The 17,491-nt window shown below is 58.5% G+C and overlaps 2 protein-coding genes across 3 annotated transcripts in view; one reads left to right on the top strand and one right to left on the bottom strand.

Annotated features, from left to right (window-relative positions):
* TK1 (thymidine kinase 1) overlaps nucleotides 1-7,306 on the top strand; it is an 11,073-nt gene extending 3,767 nt beyond the window's left edge. Inside the window, exons 4-7 of the mRNA XM_040456551.1 lie at nucleotides 802-895; nucleotides 5,705-5,794; nucleotides 6,174-6,293; nucleotides 6,394-7,306. Of these exons, the coding sequence (XP_040312485.1) occupies nucleotides 802-895; nucleotides 5,705-5,794; nucleotides 6,174-6,293; nucleotides 6,394-6,594 (505 nt within the window). The 3' untranslated portion in view covers nucleotides 6,595-7,306. The remainder of the gene's footprint in view (nucleotides 1-801; nucleotides 896-5,704; nucleotides 5,795-6,173; nucleotides 6,294-6,393) is intronic.
* Nucleotides 7,307-8,390: 1,084 nt separating this feature from the next.
* Nucleotides 8,391-12,257, bottom strand: SYNGR2 (synaptogyrin 2). Of its 2 annotated transcripts, XM_040456553.1 has the most exons (4): nucleotides 12,115-12,250; nucleotides 10,063-10,300; nucleotides 9,544-9,683; nucleotides 8,391-9,455 (listed from the first exon to the last, which is right to left on the bottom strand). In XM_040456553.1, the coding sequence occupies exons 1-4, from the start codon at nucleotides 12,211-12,213 to the stop codon at nucleotides 9,258-9,260; spliced, it is 675 nt and encodes a 224-aa protein (XP_040312487.1). In that variant the 5' UTR covers nucleotides 12,214-12,250; the 3' UTR covers nucleotides 8,391-9,257. The 2 variants fall into 2 exon arrangements, with proteins under 2 accessions (XP_040312487.1, XP_040312488.1); XM_040456554.1 differs by lacking the exon at nucleotides 9,544-9,683 and having other exon boundaries at nucleotides 12,115-12,257.
* Nucleotides 12,258-17,491: the final 5,234 nt, after the last annotated feature.

The following is a 17,491-nucleotide window of genomic DNA, read 5'->3' as shown; positions in this document are numbered from 1 at the left end:
AGGACAGAGAAAGGCATTTCTCTTCAGAAAGGGCCCTGGGTGTGGGAGCAGGATGGGGTCTAATGCCCTGGAACATTCCCACATGTGACCTTTCACTTTCAAACCCTTCTGGATATGACTGTCCCCACAGGGCACGCCAGGCAGCCGTGGGACCTTAGATATAAATCTTGGCTCTGCTGGTTAACAGCTCTGTGAGCTTGGAGAAACCCTTCAATCTGCCAGAAAAGTCAGATGGAGGGAACTCTAGAGAGCTGAAGGTTGGGGTTCTGGACTTATCTCTGCCAGGATACACAGGGCTCCGAGTCTGGTGCTAATGTTTGGCCCAGGGCCACGTTGGACTTCCCTGGGCACTTTTGCCTTTCATGGGCCCCTTCCGCCATAAAAAGAAAGAAGTAAAAAATTCTAGTTTGTGACTGCATTGATCTAAAGACATCTGTAATGCAGGCTGAGTTATAGTTACTTATTCCTTTTCTCATTTTTAAAACAAATTAAAGCCTTTCGTCTGCCCCGGCCCACTAAACCAAAGTGGGGAGGAGCTTTTGAGTCTCAGTAAAGCTTTGTATCGCGCGTTGCTAATTTCTAGTCCAAAGCATCCAGTGAAATAGCTTGTGTTGAATAACTGGTTTTCTGAGCATGGGCCTTTATTCTCCCCAGATGCCCTCCCACAGGCGCTAACTTCACGCTCCAGCCAAACAGTGCCGCGTGATTTGCGGGTAGGGCGGTCACGAGAGCTGTTCCCCGGCCCCTGCGTTCAGGCCCCCACTCCCTTGCCTTGCTCACGCCCTGGCTTTCTCTCCCCAGAAACACCATGGAGGCACTGCCAGCCTGCCTGCTGCGGGATGTGGCCCAGGAGGCCCTAGGCGTGGCTGTCATAGGCATCGACGAAGGGCAGTTTGTAAGTTGGTTTGTCCTGGCATTCTGCCTACAGACTCCCTATCTGTTCCCCCCACCCCTTGTCCTCTGCTGGCTTGGAAGGTATTGGTTCTATTTCTGATTTTTTTTTTTTTTTTTTTCAGTTTTTTTTTTTAATGTTTGCCTGTTTTTTTTTTTTTCATTTTTTTATTACGTTTCTTTATTTTTGAGAGGCAGAGAGAGAGTGTGTGAACGGGGGAGGGGTAGAGAGAGAGAGGGAGACACAGAATCCAAAGTAGGCTCCAGGCTCTGAGCTTGTCAGCACAGAACCCGATGTGGGGCTCGAACTCACGAACCGTGAGATCATGACCTGAGCCGAAGTCCAATGCTCAACCAACTGAGCCACCCGGGCGCCCCAATGTTTGCTTATTTTTGAGAGAGAGCGAGACAGAACACGAGTGGGGGAAGGGCAGAGAGAGAGGGAGGCAGAGAATCCCAAGCGGACTCCAGGCTCTGAGCCGTCAGCACCGAGCCCAACACGGGGCTCGAACTCACAACTGTGAGATCACGACCTGAGCCGAAGTCCGACGCCCTACTGACTGAGCCACCAGGCGCCCCTCAAAGACTCTATTCGTTTCTGGGATTTCTGGTTAGTTCTCTTTGCGTAGCTCCTGCTCTAATTCACCTATCTTCATTTTTGTTTGCGAATTTACCGTTTTTTGTTTGTGTGGCGGCTGCTGTCCCTTTCCTTGTCTTTCCGAGAATCTTGTGTTAAAGGCTTTTCCGGCTCACTCTTTCCCTTTCTTCCGGAGTGCACTCTCCGGGTGAGCCTGCAGGTTGTCTTTCGTAGTTTTGGCGTCTTTCGTCTTTCGTGTGCTTTGGGAGTTTTTGTTTCCGCGAGTTCATCTGGAATGAATGAAACTGTAACTCTCTCCCCACAGGGCTCACTTCAGCCCTCCGGAGAGTTCTGAGTGCGTCTGTCTCCACCCAGTGCACTCGTGAGGGTGACGTGAGCTGCTGTAACAATCAGGCCCCGAATCTCAGCAGCTGAATAACATAGAACTTTATCGTGAGTCAGTGATGGGGAGGTCTGGCGACACGGCTTCTACAATTTCCCTGGGTGGGCGCGTCCTGACACAGAAATTGGGCGAAGGTGGAGGGTCCCCTGTACTGCCTATTTATCCTACCTCTGTGCCCTGAAATTCTTCTGTGTGTGTGTGTTTGGTGAGTGGGTATTGATTGTTGCAGGGAGAACCCACAGCGTGGGAACCAGGGACCTCTCACAGAGGGAGCCGGAGAGGGCTTGTGGGGGATCATTTTGGGGAGGCTTCTAAGAGGCTGGCCTGGCTCTCGATTCTGTGCCCTCGGGAAGGGAGTAACTGACCGGCCTCCTCAACCTTCCCCCTAGGGAGGAGGGGGGACCAGGAGGCGGAGGCCGAGTCGGTAAAGCAGCAGTGGTCACTCCTCCTGGGCAGGAAGGGGGAGCGTGTGGTCCTCCGTAGCCTGGACAGTGTTCACGTCTGTCTCTGTGCTCAGACAGGATTACGGAGGGTCTTGGTTTCATCTTGACCCATCCCAGTCGAGGAGTGGCCTTGCCGGATGCGAATGTTCCGTGAAATGAATTTCGCTCTACGTGGTAACACCGGGGCCCAGCTGCCAACGCCAGGCCAGCTCCTGCTGTGGGGGCTGCCCTTCTCTTTTTGCAGCCCAGAAAAGCAAACAAAAACTCATTACGTGTTGGTCTACATCCATCTAGTCTTTCTAGATGTGTATTTTTATTTTTTTTTTTTTTAATTTTTTTTTTCTTCAACATTTTTATTTATTTTTGGGACAGAGAGAGACAAAGCATGAACGGGGGAGGGGCAGAGAGAGAGGGAGACACAGAATCAGAAACAGGCTCCAGGCTCCGAGCCATCAGCCCAGAGCCCGACGCAGGGCTCGAACTCACGGACCGCGAGATCGTGACCTGGCTGAAGTCGGACGCTTAACCGACTGCGCCACCCAGGCGCCCCTAGATGTGTATTTTTAAATAGCGCGAGCTCCATCGGGTGTTGGATGTACGCGACGGATCGCGGGAATCTCCCGAAGCCAAGACGACCCTGTATTTAGCTAACTTGATGATAAATTATTCGTAAATAATAGATAAGTAAGTAGAGTGGGCCTCTATCGCATGGTTGACCATTTACCCATGTCAGCAAATGTGCAATATTCATTCATTGGTTCATTCATTCCTAAGTATTTTCTGGGCTTGTGCCCCATGCCGGCAGTGTTCTTGGTGTTGGGGGGGGGGGGTGCGGCCAGAGTCTCCCCCCTTGAGCATGCTTTCTAGTCCCTAGTCTAGTCTCTCCTTTCTAGGGAGAGAACAATGTCCTAGGTCAGGTGGGGACAACTGGACAGATGGGCAATGTGAAGGGGACAGAGCTATGGTGAGGTGGTCAGAAAGGGGTCTGAGGGAGAGCCAGGGAGTGAGCTGCTGGCCGGCTGGGTGTGTCCAGGGGCAGGATGGAGGCAGGTGGCTCTGGGCAGGCTAGCGGAGAAGACTCGGGAATTAGCCTGGGCAGAGCCCGCCAAAGGGCGGCCCCACTGACAGAGAGCGGATGACAGGACAGTGTGACCACTGGGCCTCTGCAGAAATCCCCAGGAGAGAGGGGAGGAGTAAGGGGCAGGTGGCAGAGCTTGCACGCATGTGCGCACGCACACACACACACACACACACACACACACGCACACACACACCCCAGTGAAAGTTTGTCTCATCGCTGCCGTCTGATGTCTGTGTCCATGTTTACGGGCTACTTGTATTTATTTCTCCTTTTTCCAATGGCCTTTGAAGGGCTTCCACTCATTTTTCTCTTGGTTTCTCCCTTCTCCAGTGGACCTGAAGTGGCCGATGCCACTTTGTCACATGGTCTGCTTCTTTCTTCCCTGTTTATGTGCCCCGGAGATCTGTCTGTGGCATTCCGTTTCATGTTTTACCACTCATGGCCAAACGTTTTGCTTTGTCACGTCCTTTATCCCTGGCTTCTGTGGCCTCTGCCCCTTCAAGGCCGGCCTGTCTGCCAGGAAGCAGAGGCCTGGGCTGGGGCAGGGCCAGGGGTCATTGGGCTGCACATCCCGAGCCAGCCGGCTCTTGGAAGGAAGACAGCAGCGGTGAAAATCCACTCGTAGGCTTCCTAATCTCTTCTTTGGGTTCTTTCCCCTTCATGAGAACTCGTTTGGGAAGTGGCTCATTGCAGGTCGCCCGGAGGTGTAGAACGGGCCGCTGGACTCGGGTGGGCAAACTCGTCCCCAGCAAGAAACCACCCGGTACTTTCCTCCGTGGGTCTCGTGATTATTTTTGTCTACCAAGAAAACCTGAAATTTACTAAGTACTTTGAGGTTCTGTTTTAAAGTATTGTTCTTTTGAGGTTGTTTATTTTGAGAGAGAGAGAGATAGCACGGGGGGGAGAGGAACAGAGAGAGAGAGAGAGAGAGGATCCTAAGCATGTTCCACTTTTCCAGCTTGGAGCCCGCTGTGGGGCTCGAACTCACGAGACGGGGAGATCATGACCTGAGCCAAAACCAAGGGTCGGATGCTCCACAGACAGCTCCCCAGGCACCCCGAGGTTCTACTTTAAGTGTAACCTGTAATATTTTCCTAGGGCTGCCCTAACAGGTACCACAGACCAGGCAGCTGAAACAGCAGGAATTGATTTTCCCAATTCTGGAGGCCCAAAACCCGACATCATGGTGTGGGTAGGCTCCTTTCCCTCTCAGGGCCCCGAGGGGAAGGGTGTGCCCGGCCTCTCTCCTTGGAAATGTGTGGAGACCGTTTGCTTTGCGACAATTTAGGGAGGGAGGCGTTTACTGGCTGAGAGCTCCTTGCAGGCTGGGAGCTGCATTTCTGTCACCTGTGACGGAGTGGGGACACGTGCGTGACGGTGCAGGAATCGTGGGTGTTTCTGTAGCTCGGGACTGGCCAGCCCCACAGAGGGGAGTCACGTCTGGCTTCTTCGGCCGAATCGTACTTGAATTGCTCGTGATATTTCTAGCCACCTTCACGGGACCTGTCTTGCCAACTGTCCAGGTCTCGGTAACCTTGCACCTCGATAAATGCGCCAAGTCAGGCCTGATGGCTTGGAGAGAGACCCTGCTGCCCAAAGACAAGCACGTGTGTCTCACAGCCCGAAGGCCAATCCAGATAGACTAACACAATCAGCCGAAGTCAGTGGGATTGACCGGGGACAGCTCGCCCGAGCATCTGCAGAAGTTGCGACCTCACCCTGGGCCACTTAAAATCACAGTTGATTTACCAAGTACACGCGGGGCCCGCTGTGGCGTCCTGCTCTGTAAATGGCCAGTGGAACCCCGACCCCTTCCCGAGGCATCAGATGGCACATTATTCCCCATATGAGTGCCTCCAATCCTTAAACAACACCGAGGGCGGTCCTTGCCATTTCTAAGATTCAGAAACATGAAGTCCTTGCCAAGGTCACCAAGCACACGCGTCCCACCAGAGCAGGGTTCAAGGCAGGCAGCCCTCTGGCCTGAGCTCTTGGCCACCGCGGTTTTAGACCGCCTCCAGGGGGGGGCCACATCACCTGGCGACAGGTCCGTGGTGCTGTGCTGGGGCCTGGAGCCTACCTATTCTGTCCCGGTGGCCGGTGAGGTGGCATGGGTGGTTGTGGGTGCACATGGCTGTGTGCCGTGGGGCAAGCACAGGAACGCCGGTCTCCTCGTCGGGGCACTGGCGGGAGCGTTGGGGTCGCCCTGTTCTCATGCTCCACGCTGACCGGTGGCAGTGTCTCTCCGTGGCTGCTGCAAGCTGCTGGGGGTGGAAACCCACTGCCCTCCCCCCTCCGCCCCCTCCCAGTTCCCAGACATCGTGGAGTTCAGCGAGACTATGGCCAACGCCGGGAAGACCGTGATTGTGGCTGCACTGGATGGGACCTTCCAGAGGAAGGTGAGTCGTCTGATCCAGGTCTTGGGAAGGGGTCTGGCGGGAGAAGGGGGCCCGGGGAGGAGCAGGGACAGCCCAGCTAGCCTTTGCTCTCAGCGCGGTGCCACCTGGATGACTGGGGCTTAGCCCGTGGGGGGCACTCTGAGCGGCTCAGGCTGAGCCGGGCACTCAGGTGAGCGGGACCCAGGCCCCCCGGGGTTTGCCTGGGAGCGAGTCCATCCCAGTCTGGGTGCTGGGGGTGTTGCAGGGGAGGGCACTCTGGGGAAAGCAAGGTCAAGGCAAAGTGCCCCTGTGTCCGTGCTTGTGAGTCAAGGGGTTGCAAGGAAAGACCCGCCTGGCGAGGTGGATGCGCCCAGAGGCTGTCTCTCCCCCCGGAACGTAGGCCTTCGGGACCATCCTGAACCTGGTGCCCCTGGCGGAGAGTGTTGTGAAGCTGACGGCGGTGTGCATGGAGTGCTTCCGCGAAGCCGCCTATACCAAGAGGCTGGGCGCGGAGAAGGAGGTAGCCGCCACCTGCCTCCTCCAGGGGTGGAGGGGGGAGGGTGGCCCGGAGGCGCCCCGCCCCGCCTCAGCCCCATGGCTCTTTGCATCCCCGCGGCCAGGTCGAGGTGATCGGGGGCGCAGACAAATACCACTCCGTGTGCCGCCTGTGCTACTTCAAGAAGGCCTCGGGTCTGCCCGCCGGGCCGGACGGCAAGGAGAATAAGGAGAACTGCCCGCTGCTGGGGAAGCCAGGAGAGGCCTCGGGGGCCCGCAAGCTGTTTGCTCCGCATCAGATCCTGCAGTGCAGCTCGGCCAACTGAGGTGTGGGCGCCTGGGGAGCGCCCGCTCCCTTCCCGCTGCCGCCCCCTGGCGGATGCTTGCAGGACTGCCCCCGCCCTCGTGCGGCGCAGCCTTTCCAGAAGAGGAAGTGGAGGGGGGTGGGGTGCGGGGACGGAACTTTCGGCGGTGCGCTTTCCCCGGGCTGGTGGTCTGCACGTCCCGTTTCCCCTTTCCTGCCCGCCGGCGCTTTCTTGGTTCCCTTCCCCGCTGCGGATCCACTCCTGAGCTCAGGGTCTGGCCACCCACCGCGGACACCCGCCCCCTCCTCCCGTGGGGTGAGGGGCCGAGCCACACACTGGCGACACTACCGCTGGCCGCTTCTTCCCCCTTGTGGCTTTCACTGTTGAGTTTCTGTTCTCGCTGGGAAGTCCGTTCCCCAGTTGCTCCGGCTCAGCACAGTGTCATCCGACGCAAAAATTTCTGTTGGCCTGGAAAGGGCTCCTGGTCCCTCAGGGTGGCTGGACTTGTGCCTTCTGGCTTCCCTTTGGGCTAAAAGCTCTTCCCTCTCTCTGGTGGTCATTTTCTCCAGAATTACAGCTTCTCTCACACGGGGGACACTTACCCTAGTGGGGCCCAGATTCCAGGGGCTTATCTTTTAAGGGGGGGGGGGGTAGGGGCAGAGGTAGCTGGGGACAGGGTCTCTGATTCTGTTGTGTGTGAAATTAATAATATTAAATTTTACTGGTTGGTGGGTGCACATGTGTCTTTAACAGCCTGGGATGCCTTGGGTCTCCCTGTCGACAGCTCTGATGGGACCATGGGTGGGGATTTCTTTCCAGATCTTTTTTAGCACTACCTGCTGGTCTCTTAGCCACAACACTTTAACTGAGAAGCGCCGCGAAGCGCGTCCCTGTCTTTACTTGCTCTCCTGTCTGGACAGGTTTAGGACAAAATGGGTGGACGGAGGAGGCTGGGGCCCGGGACGGAAAGACAAGGCTATACTCGGGGCTGCCCGCTGGGGCTGTGGGGTCAGGTTTTGTTTGTGAAACAGACACTTGATAGTTCAGGAGCCCAGAAGACTAGCTCAGCTGTACCTTGTAACATGGGCCGTCAGTGGCTTGCGTGGAGGCCAGAACCTTCTGGGGTTGGGTGTACCCACCAGTGGAGATGGGATGGGGGTTCTGGGGTGGCCTCCTCGCCCTGGCCTGCCTCTCCCCTTTGCTCTATTCCGGCTTGCTAGTGACTGGTCCCGAATTACAGTGAGGCATTTGCAGAACCCTATGAGTGTCTACTCGATTTTGAAACTAACAGGCCCACTTTTGACAGCTCTTGCTGTCTCTGCTCCAAAAGGGAAGTGAGGTGCCTCAGGGGCCCTGGCCTTTCCTGCTAGAGATGGGCTCACTCCCTCAGGGTGGGCCATCCCGGGAAGGGCTCCAGACGTGCGGACCCCTGTCTGCCAGAAGTGGAGGCCTCTGGGCCCTGCCGGATCACTCCGCACTCTGCTAAGAGAGTTGGGAAGGAAAGGGTTACCGCGCAGGGTCCACTCCCAGGGGCCCCCACCCCAACTCCAGCAAGGGCACAGCAGGGCCCTGGCAAGGCAGTCCAGAAAGACTGTCTTGTTTACAAGCTGAGCACAGTTGCTATTTTAAGATGCTGTTGGACGGCAGTGTGAGGAATGAGACCCCAGACAAGTGCGCGCACGCGCTGGGCGTGCTGGAGGGGCACACTGCCGTGACTTCAAAATGCAAGTTCATAAAGCAGCCCCCTCCCAGGGTGCACCCCAGAGTGGAATCTCTCTCCAACCCCTGGGCTGAGGCCCAACTGATGACCCTGGAGATTATGAACGAGAAAAACATTTATTCCGTCTTCAAATCAGTCTAACAGAACCAAGGGTCTGCATCTTACCCCCAAGGCTTTTTAATACATTCAAAACAGCCCAGGGGCTGTGGGTATACCCCACACCTCACAGTGGCAGAGTATTTACATAAAGCTGGGTGTTTTCCGGCAGGCAAAGCCCCTCCCGGTTGCCAAGGGCTGGGAGCAAGGCGGAGGGAATGCCTCCCGGTGCCCCCTAGGGTGGGCATCCAGCACCACGGCTGGCAGGCCGGCAGGCAGTCCGGAGGCACTGGCATGGGGCAATGACCCTAGATCCAAGAGCAAGCAGATGCTACAGCAGTGAGCACGGGGCTGCTGGCTCCCAGGGCAGGCAGGGGGCTGGGGACACAGCAGCGCCAGGAGGTGGGGAACAAACCTGAGTGAGCAGGAAAGGGGGCCCTGGCCCCACAGTCTCCTCTTTGGCACAGAACCCCGAGTAACCGTGGCCACCAGGGCCCAGGTCCTGGACCTGGGCCCGGCTCCTTTGGGCTGGGGAGAAGCTAAGGCACTTGTCAAAGCAGCGTGTTGGGCACTTCTAGCTATTCCAACTGGGGTCGGGGATCATTAAAAGCAATGACAAAACACATCTGGCTAAAAACCCTTTTCTAAAAAATGCCCTTGAGGAGTGGGTGGGCGAAGCCCTTGCTAGAGGGAGCCCGGCAGCCAGGGCAGGGGAAGCGGGGGCTCTCCAGGCCGTGCGCGGCTCCGACGGGGACCCGGCAGGGTGAGGGGGCCGCAGCTCCAGGAGGCGAAGCTCACGGGAGGAGTCCAGCATAGAGCGAAGGCCCCCGAGCGCCCTCTCTGCTCCCCTGACCGTTCCGGCCGCAGCTCAGTACACAGGGGGCGGCTGGTAGCCCTCCGTGGTCTCAGCGTTCTGGGTGAAGGGCGGTTGTTGGTAGTTGTCCACAGACGCACCAGGGTAGGAGGCGTAGGCGGTGCCGGGGTCTGGAGTGGGGTCCACGTAGTTCTGGATGAAGTCGTCCACGCCGGCCTTGTAGCGCTGGTAGGCCAGGGAGGCCAGCACGCCCTGCAGGGAGCCCCGAGGTTTGGGTTCCTCAGCCTTCCGCCACCCTTCTCCAAAGACACTGCACCCCTGCCCGCCCCGGCCCACCTACCCAGGAGAAGATGGAGAAGAAGCTGAAGGTGATGGCTGCCCGGGCCGAGTCGGCCCCCACTAGCACGTCTTCCGCCTTGGTGGCCACCCACTGGTTGGTGAGGAAGCAGAAACCAACGAACCACAGGAAAGTCCAGAAAGCTGGGAAGAAGGCCGGAAGGGCAAGGTCACTTCCATGGAGGCAGGGGCGGTCTGGGGACCCAGGAGGGGCCCCCTGTGGGGGCGGCGATGGCGAGGCCCTGTGGCAGGGATCTCCCAGAAGCCTCCAGGAGTGTGAAGGGCACTGATGCGGAAGCCAGGGTGGCGACCTGGGTGCCTGGCTCGAAGGTCCCGTGATTGTCACTCAACGCCGGTGGGCTTAAGCAGACTCACAGAAATCCCTGTGTGCAAGCCGGTCTGCTTGGGTAGGGGCTGCCCTCGGTTCCCCCTGAGGTTGCCGAGGCCCTGCCATCCCAGAACCCTCTTAGGAACACTCCTATTCACCTCCCCCAGTTCAACTGGGGGTCCCGCTGGAAGGTACCTGAGAAGAGCAGGTCGCTGATGACCAGGTATTTGCGGTCAGTGGCGTTGCTGATCTGGGGGAAATAGGCGTCAACCACTAGGAAGGCGGCCGAGGCCAGGAAGGCTAGCACCCCGATGGCGCTGCCGTAGCCGCACGCGTCCTCGTTGTGGTTGAACACGCAGTATTTCTGTTGGGACTGGTGGGTGTTGCTGTAGCCCTCGCCGAAAATGCACGAGAACACGATCAACGCAAAGACCTGAGGGGACAGGTGGGGAAGGGCTGAGCGGTCGCCAGACAAGCCCCACGGCGGGCACACGTGAGAGGGACCCTGGGCTCCCCCGCTGCAGCTGTTCCCCTTTGGGACGGCAGGCACCAGGGCCCCCTCTGAACTTGGGGACTGAGCTCGTAAGCAAGTTGCTTCTGGCTGGTGCACAGTCCCCACTTCTCCGTGCTCCCGGGCCACCTGCAGGTGCCAGCACAGTCGCCATCACCGGGGGCACGGCGGGAGATTCTTGGACCAGGGGCTGGTGGGGAACGGACGGGGATCTCCTGGGAGGGAGATCCCCACCCCGGCTGCCTGCCGGGAAGGGCCCTCGTGGTTCCGTAGGAGATGGGCCACAAAGTCACAGAAACCCAGGCCTGGAGTCACCCCCAGATCACCTTCTGCTTGAATCACCTCTGCAGAGCCCAACCTCTGCCCCAAAACCTGGGTGATGAAAGACCCCCCCCCCCCACCTCTCAGGAAAGCCGCACCAGTGTGCCCTGAGCTGGAACCCGTGTCCCCAGACTCCCACTTCTTGGAGCCCCCTCCCACTCTTTCCTGCTCCAGGCTGCTCCCCCCACCCCCCCACCCCACCCCAGTTTGGCCAGCTTTCTTCCTACAAGGACTCCTGGCCCCTTTGACATCCTGACCCTCCCCTCTGAGGGACCCCCAGGCTAGTCTGACTGGCAGGCCTGTGGATACAGTTCTGCACTCAGAACCCTGGAGGTCCTGGGTGGGGGTGGAAGGGGGTTCACCAGCCAGAACTCTGGGAGGGGCTCTAGGCCCTTGGGAACAGCCTCATGTGGCCTCCTCTCCTCCCCAGACGTCAAGGCCACCACCTATCCCCACCCCATGTCAGCAGATGCGGGACGGTCTGGACACCTGGCTCCCACTAGGACAGGCACAGGCCTCTCCCTTGCCCTGCCCGGACAAGGCCCTCTGAATAGACTCTGGAGCTGGCAGTCACAAGCCCCACCCCCAGCTGGGGATGAAGCCGGAACTCCCCGATGCTGGGAGCAGTGTGCCAGCCCCGACTCCTGGCACAGCTGTCCCGACACACGGGGCATCTGCTCCTTGGATCAGACCCCACGGTCAGGCAGGGAGGGGGCATGGGTGCCACCAGGGCACCTCAGAAGGCTCCAGTCCCAGGCAGGCATGGTGAGGGCACTTAGTCCCAGCCCTCTGCCTGCCCACACTAACACCTTGTCCAGCTCCAGGCGCTGGTTGTCCAAAATCCTGTGCCCCGCCCCCCTCCAACCCCCTTACCCCCGGTAATCTGGTGCTGGAGGGATGCCCTACCCTCCCTGGGAAGGGTACATCCTGGGGTCACCTGAGCTTGGGTGGGGAAGCAGGCACGTGACTTGCTCCCCGAGTGGAGGGGAGACCCCCATTACCCAACGTGGCTTGGGAAAGCCCCTTCCGGATGAATTCCCCCAGCAGAGAGTCCCAGCACGGCGGCCACCTGTCCTGGAGCTGCCCCAAGCTCCTCCCACCGCCAGCAGGGCGACAGGCCTGCTCCCCCGCGGCGCCTCCGGGCCACCCCGCGCCCGGGCCCGGCCGGTGGGGGGCAGTGGGGACCAGGGGAAGCCGGGGAAAGCTGCGGCGCGCGAGTGGCGGCCGGCGGGGCCCGGAGGATGGAGGGCGGCGGGGCCCGGGCCCCCTCGCCGGCCCCACGCGCGCCACCCGCACCCCTCCCCCGGGCCTCGGCCGCCGCCACCTGTCGCGCTCGCAGGCTCGCGGCACCCCCACCCCCCCCCGGTCCCCGGCGGCGGAGTCCGGTTCCCCCGCCCGGCTCCCCACCCGCTCACCATGCACACGGCGCGCGCCACCACCTGCGGCTGCGTCAGGAAGCGCCACAGGTCGAAGGAGCCGCCTGCCTTGGCCGCGCCGTAGGCCCCGCTCTCCATGTCGCCTCCGCCGCCGCCGCCGCCGCCGCCGTAGCCGCCGCCGCCAGCCTAGGACCCAGCCACCACCCCGCCCCGCCCCGCCCCGGCCCCGCCCCCAGGGGCGTGGCCAGCGCGGCCCCAGGGACCGAGGGCAAAATGCGGTCCGCAGCCAGCGGCGAGCAGAGCGGCCCGGACGCTCCGACGGCTGGGCCTGCCTGCGTTCTGGCGGCCGACAAACGTCCAGCCCACGTCGTGGCGGGGGCCGCGTCCCCCTGCCCCCAGCAAGGGGCCAGAGAGTCCCCAGGAAGAGAGGGACGCCAGGAGGGCCCGCCCCTCTGCCCCACCCACACTTTGCCCCCTGCCCTCCCGCCTTCTCCAGGAAGCCCAGCAGATAGATACCTGTCTGGGCCTCACCCGCCCAGGACCCAGGCTCAGAAGCACCCCCTCTTTTCTCCCCATTCCATCCCAAACCCCAGCCCACAGCCTGGACGCCCTCCTCGACTGGCCTGTCGCTCTTTGCTCCCGTCTGGAGCTAAGCCTGGGGGTGGTGCCGAGGACCCTCTCCGCAAATTTTTTTTTTTAATTTTTTTTTTCAATATTTATTTATTTTTGGGATAGAGAGAGACAGAGCATGAACGGGGGAGGGGCAGAGAGAGAGGGAGACACAGAATTGGAAACAGGCTCCAGGCTCTGAGCCATCAGCCCAGAGCCCGACGCGGGGCTCGAACTCACGGACCGCGAGATCGTGACCTGGCTGAAGTCGGACGCTTAACCGACTGCGCCACCCAGGCGCCCCCTCCGCAAATTTTCCGGGTCTGAGCCAGGCCCCAGGGGTGTGTGACTTCAGACTTCCATTCCCAAGATGGTATGCAGACAGAAACAAAGTTTCCAGGGTGACAGGCAGAGGGCAGAGTTTAACCCAGCCCTCCCCCACCCCAACATCTTTAGAGCATCTGAACAGGGAAGGCTGATGGGGTGGGGTGGGGGTGCGCTCCCTAGGGGCCACGGACTGACCGGAAGGGAAAAATTCCAGACAGTTTTTGCTAGTTGCGGGTAAGGATTAATGAGTGGGTGCTGGGGGGGGGGGGGGGCGGTGCTCAGAATCCTCCCAGGTGAGCCACACAGTGACAGGCGACTAGGCCACCAGGAGATGGGGTGCCACACCAGGGAAGAGGGGAGCAGGGGTGGGGGAGGAGGAGGGGACGCTGAGTGGGTTGTTGCAGCTGGGCCTTTTCACAGTCTACCCCACCCTCTCCCCAGACCTGCACGGATGGTGAGGACAGGGGCCACACAGAGGTCCCCCCACTTCCTATGGACCTCCCCTGCCATCACAGGCCCTTCTATTCATTCCATCCCCGTCCTGAAATTGTCACACTAACACCATGTGTGTTCGTGGAAGAACACCAGCCTTCAAGAATCAGGGCCGGCAGGGATTTCCTTCATTCAAATGGCGAGTCCTTCCGTAGGGGACAGACAGCCGGGGCCCTCCTGAGGGGACTCTGCCGAGCCCGCATCGTCTGGCCACAGCCTTGATGATAAAGGAGTTAAGATTCCAGGTTAGGCAAGCACACCTCTCAGCCACCCCTCCCAAGGCCTCCAGGAATTTTATGGTGCCAAGCGCATCAGTGCCCTGGGCAGGAGAAGGGGTATAAGGCTTAGTCACTCCAATGAATGAAGGGGGGCACTGAATCACCAAGAGGGCAAGTGTCGGCTCCTGGTCACGTGGCGAGGGAGAGCCAGGTCTCCGTATCCCATTTATATATTAAAAAAAATTTTTTTTAACGTTTATTTATTATTGAGAGACAGAGAGACACAGAGCATGAGCAGGGGAGGGGCAGAGAGAATCCCAAGCAGGCTCCAGGCTCCGAGCTGTCAGCACAGAGCCCGAAGCAGGGCTCGAACTCACACACTGCGAGATCATGACCTGAGCCGAACGAAGTCGGTCGCTCAACCGACTGAGTCACCCAGGTGCCCCTCTATATCCCCTTTATAAAAGGGAAAACCAAGGCTCAGAGAGGTGACGCGGCTCTCCCAGGAGTCTGGCCTCTGGAAAGGACAGAGACGGGAGGAAGGGACACTGACGTGAGACGAGGAGAGTGCCAAGGATAGACTCCCGGACAGCGGCCACTGAAAAGCTTGGCCAGGGAGGGAGGAAGACAACCAGGAGATGGCCGTGTCTAGAGACCAAGGCAGGTGAGAAGTTCACGGGGCAGAGGTTGTTGCTGCCAAAGGCCAGACAGGTGCAACACGCAGAGGCCTGTGGGGCTTGGGGACAGACAACACAAAGTCCCGGTCGCTTTACAAGTCAGTGAACGGAGAGCCTTAGACAGGGGACCCCAGGAAGTCCAGCCCTTGCCTCTTGTCACCAGCTGGGAAGCACCGACCTATGTGGTTCCCACGGAGAACAGAAGCCCCTGATCCAGCCTGGTCCCCAGGAGGCTTCAACCCCGCTCCTCGTGTCCCTCCCCAGACCCATCAGGAATACAGGCGAATTCCCCACCCGGAGGCCAACTGACTCCATCACAGGGGAGTGTTGGTCGGGGTCAGATAAAGCCACGGAAGTGCAAGCCCTCAGCAGACACGTGGCACACAGTAGGCCCTTCACAAACTCTTGCAGGTGATGCATGAGCCACACGGCCCTTCGTTTGCCCTGGAGGCAGCCCTGTCCTCCAAACCCGCCACCCGGCCTCCTTCTCGCTGTCCCCCACATCCTGCACCCATTTCCTACCCGGTCCGCGAGCTTGGCCCAGCAACCCAGAGGCAACAGCGGCAATGGAGGTGAGGCTACCAACCAGCCAGCACAGAGGTGGGTACCAGGGGCAGCTGCCCCGTGAGGGAGGCGGGGGTGGCTGAGCTGGCCTCCCTTAGGCAGGGCCAGGGCGGGGCTCTCCTACCTCCCGCTGACCCACCCAGAAGTGCCAACCACCCCTCTGGAAGCCAAGGGGCCCTCTCACCTGGGGACACCAGCTTGAACGGGCTGGGGTGGCCACTGAAGTCGTTTTCAGCCTGGCTCCAACGCCAGCCTGACATCGGGGTAAGTGGGAAGAAGTTGGCAGACTGCCCATAGTTCGGTCCCCGCTGCACGTGGACCTGTGGGTCCTTCCCGACAAGGCTAGAGGCGATGGGTGGGCTGCCTGAGGGCACCTGGCAGGAAATCTCCACCCTGGGGCCTGTGTCTCCGTCCAGCAAGGTGGAGTTAGCCTGTAGCTGAGACATGGGCTCCAATAGGGTGGAAGAGGTTAGCAAGGCATGGCTGCGTGACTTAACACCCTCTCCCCAGCAAATTCCCTCGTTTCAAAGTGCCTACTGGGCTTGGAGGCCTGTCATTGCTGCCTCCTCCAGGCAGCCTTCTGGATTACTCCATCTGTCTTTTTTTTTTTAATATTTATTTATTTATTTATTTATTTATTTATTTATTTATTTATATTTTTGAGACAGAGAGAGACAGAGTGTGAGCAGGGGAGGGGCGGAGAGAGAGGGAGACACAGAATCCGAAGCAGGCTCCAGGCTCCGAGCTGTCACCACAGAGCCCGACATGGGGCTCGAACTCACAGACTGTGAGATCACGACCTCAGCTGAAGTCAGACGCTTAACCGACTGAGCCACCCAGGCGCCCCTCCATCTGTCATATGTCTGGGTTTCAACCCTACTTGTAGTGTGTACCACACAATTTCACATTTGGTTTTGTTCTTATGGTACATTCTGGGTTGCCAGACTTACCAAATAAAAATACAGGATGCCCACTTAAATTTGAGTTTCAGGTAAATAATGAATAATTTTTCGGTATGAATATGTCCTGTGCAAAATTTATCTGGCAGCCCCTATTTATATTTTTTCAGTATTGACCCTTTTACTGGAATACATGTTCCTTCAGAACAAGAACTGTCACTTAGAAGAATCTGGATTCTAGGAGCTCCTGGGTGGCTTAGTCGGTTGGGTGTCCGACTTCGGCTCAGGTCATGATCTCACGGTTTGTGAGTTCGAGCCCCGCGTCAGGGTCTGTGCTGACAGCTCGGAGCCTGGAGCCTGCTTCGGATTCTGTGTCTCCCTCTCTCTGTGCCCCTCCTCTGCTCGGACTCTGTCTCTCTCTCTCAAAAATAAAATAAAAATAAATAAATAAATAAAAAAATAAGAAGGGAGTGACGTTCCGATCCATGCTACGGCACAGACGAACCTTAAAAACATTATGCCCGGGGAAAGAAGTCAGACACAAAAGGCAACATCTGTTCTATTCCGCTCGTGGGAAATGTCCAGAATAGGAAAATCCTGAGACAGAAAGCAGACTGGTAGTGGCCAGGGGCCGGCGGAGGGGGAAATGGGAAGTGACCGCTAGTTGTGTAGCGGCTTTCCTTTCGGGGTGATGGAAATGTTCTGGAACTAGATAGAGGTGTGGTTGCACACCATTGTGAATGCATCAGATGCTGTGAATCGTCACTTTAAAATGGTTAATTTTGTGCTAAGTGAAATTCACCTCACCTCAATTTAGAAAGGAGAAAAGTAGGGGAGGGGAGGGGGGAGGGAGAAGATAGAGGGAGGGAAGGAGGAAGAGAGAAAAAGAAGAAGAAGAGGAAGGAAGGAAGGAAGGAAGGAAGGAAGGAAGGAAGGAAGGAAAGAAACCCTACTAGATAAAAGTCTACCTCTGGGACTTAGACTCTTTTTTGTCCAGAATATTTTACTACAAAAACAAAATGAAATTAGGATGTGAGTAGGAAGCACGGAGAGGTTTGAACAGAGGTCGGGAGAGCGGACGCTGGATTCAGCTTCTAGATTCAACAAGTCTGTCGACTGGAACTCGCAGGACAGGCGTTGGTGTGCCTCGTGGTGACACCACCCATCTCGGGTTGGTTGGCTGAACCACCCGCTACAGGAGACGGCAGCTCCTAATGCGCATGTCCAGCCGGGAGCGCATTCGCGGTCCAGGCATCTCCTAATGCGATAAAGTGCGCGCCTCGAGGACGCGCCGAGCTGGGGATTTCCTCACCGAGATAGAGACAAGTTAGGTGCCAAGTCGACCAGCCACCCGATCAGCTGGCCCCGAGCTCGGACCTGATGCTGGACGGGGGAGGGGAGGGGGAGCTGAGACCGGGAAGGCCTGTCTGCCCCCTGGTATCAGAGGCGGCCTCTGCCAGACCCACCAGGGTGCCTGGGATGCCCGGCCCCTGCTCCCAGAGGGGTCAATGTCTGGTTTAAAGGGACCCTCGGAAGGCGAGGGTAGAGGGTATGACCCAGATCCCAGGGACCAGCTGAGTCAGAGAGAAAGATGCCACTTGGGAAAGCAGGATTCCGGAAGGAGACGGGA

Source organism: Herpailurus yagouaroundi, unplaced genomic scaffold (assembly GCF_014898765.1).
Source record: "Herpailurus yagouaroundi ecotype Mexico unplaced genomic scaffold, PumYag 217, whole genome shotgun sequence".
Lineage (NCBI taxonomy): Eukaryota > Metazoa > Chordata > Mammalia > Carnivora > Felidae > Herpailurus > Herpailurus yagouaroundi.
This window is presented reverse-complemented; position numbering and strand designations above follow the sequence as displayed.

What these genes read in the sequence shown, in the direction of transcription:
- SYNGR2 (XM_040456553.1), bottom strand. Translation starts at nt 12,213, where the DNA reads ATGGAGAGCGGGGCCTACGGCGCGGCCAAGGCAGGCGGCTCCTTCGAC. An exon ending in CAGCGACCTGCTCTTCTCAG is followed by an intron (nt 9,684 to 10,062) that starts GTACCTTCCAGC and finishes CCTTCTTCCCAG; the next exon opens with CTTTCTGGACTTTCCTGTGG. An exon ending in TCTTCTCCATCTTCTCCTGG is followed by an intron (nt 9,456 to 9,543) that starts GTAGGTGGGCCG and finishes GGCTCCCTGCAG; the next exon opens with GGCGTGCTGGCCTCCCTGGC.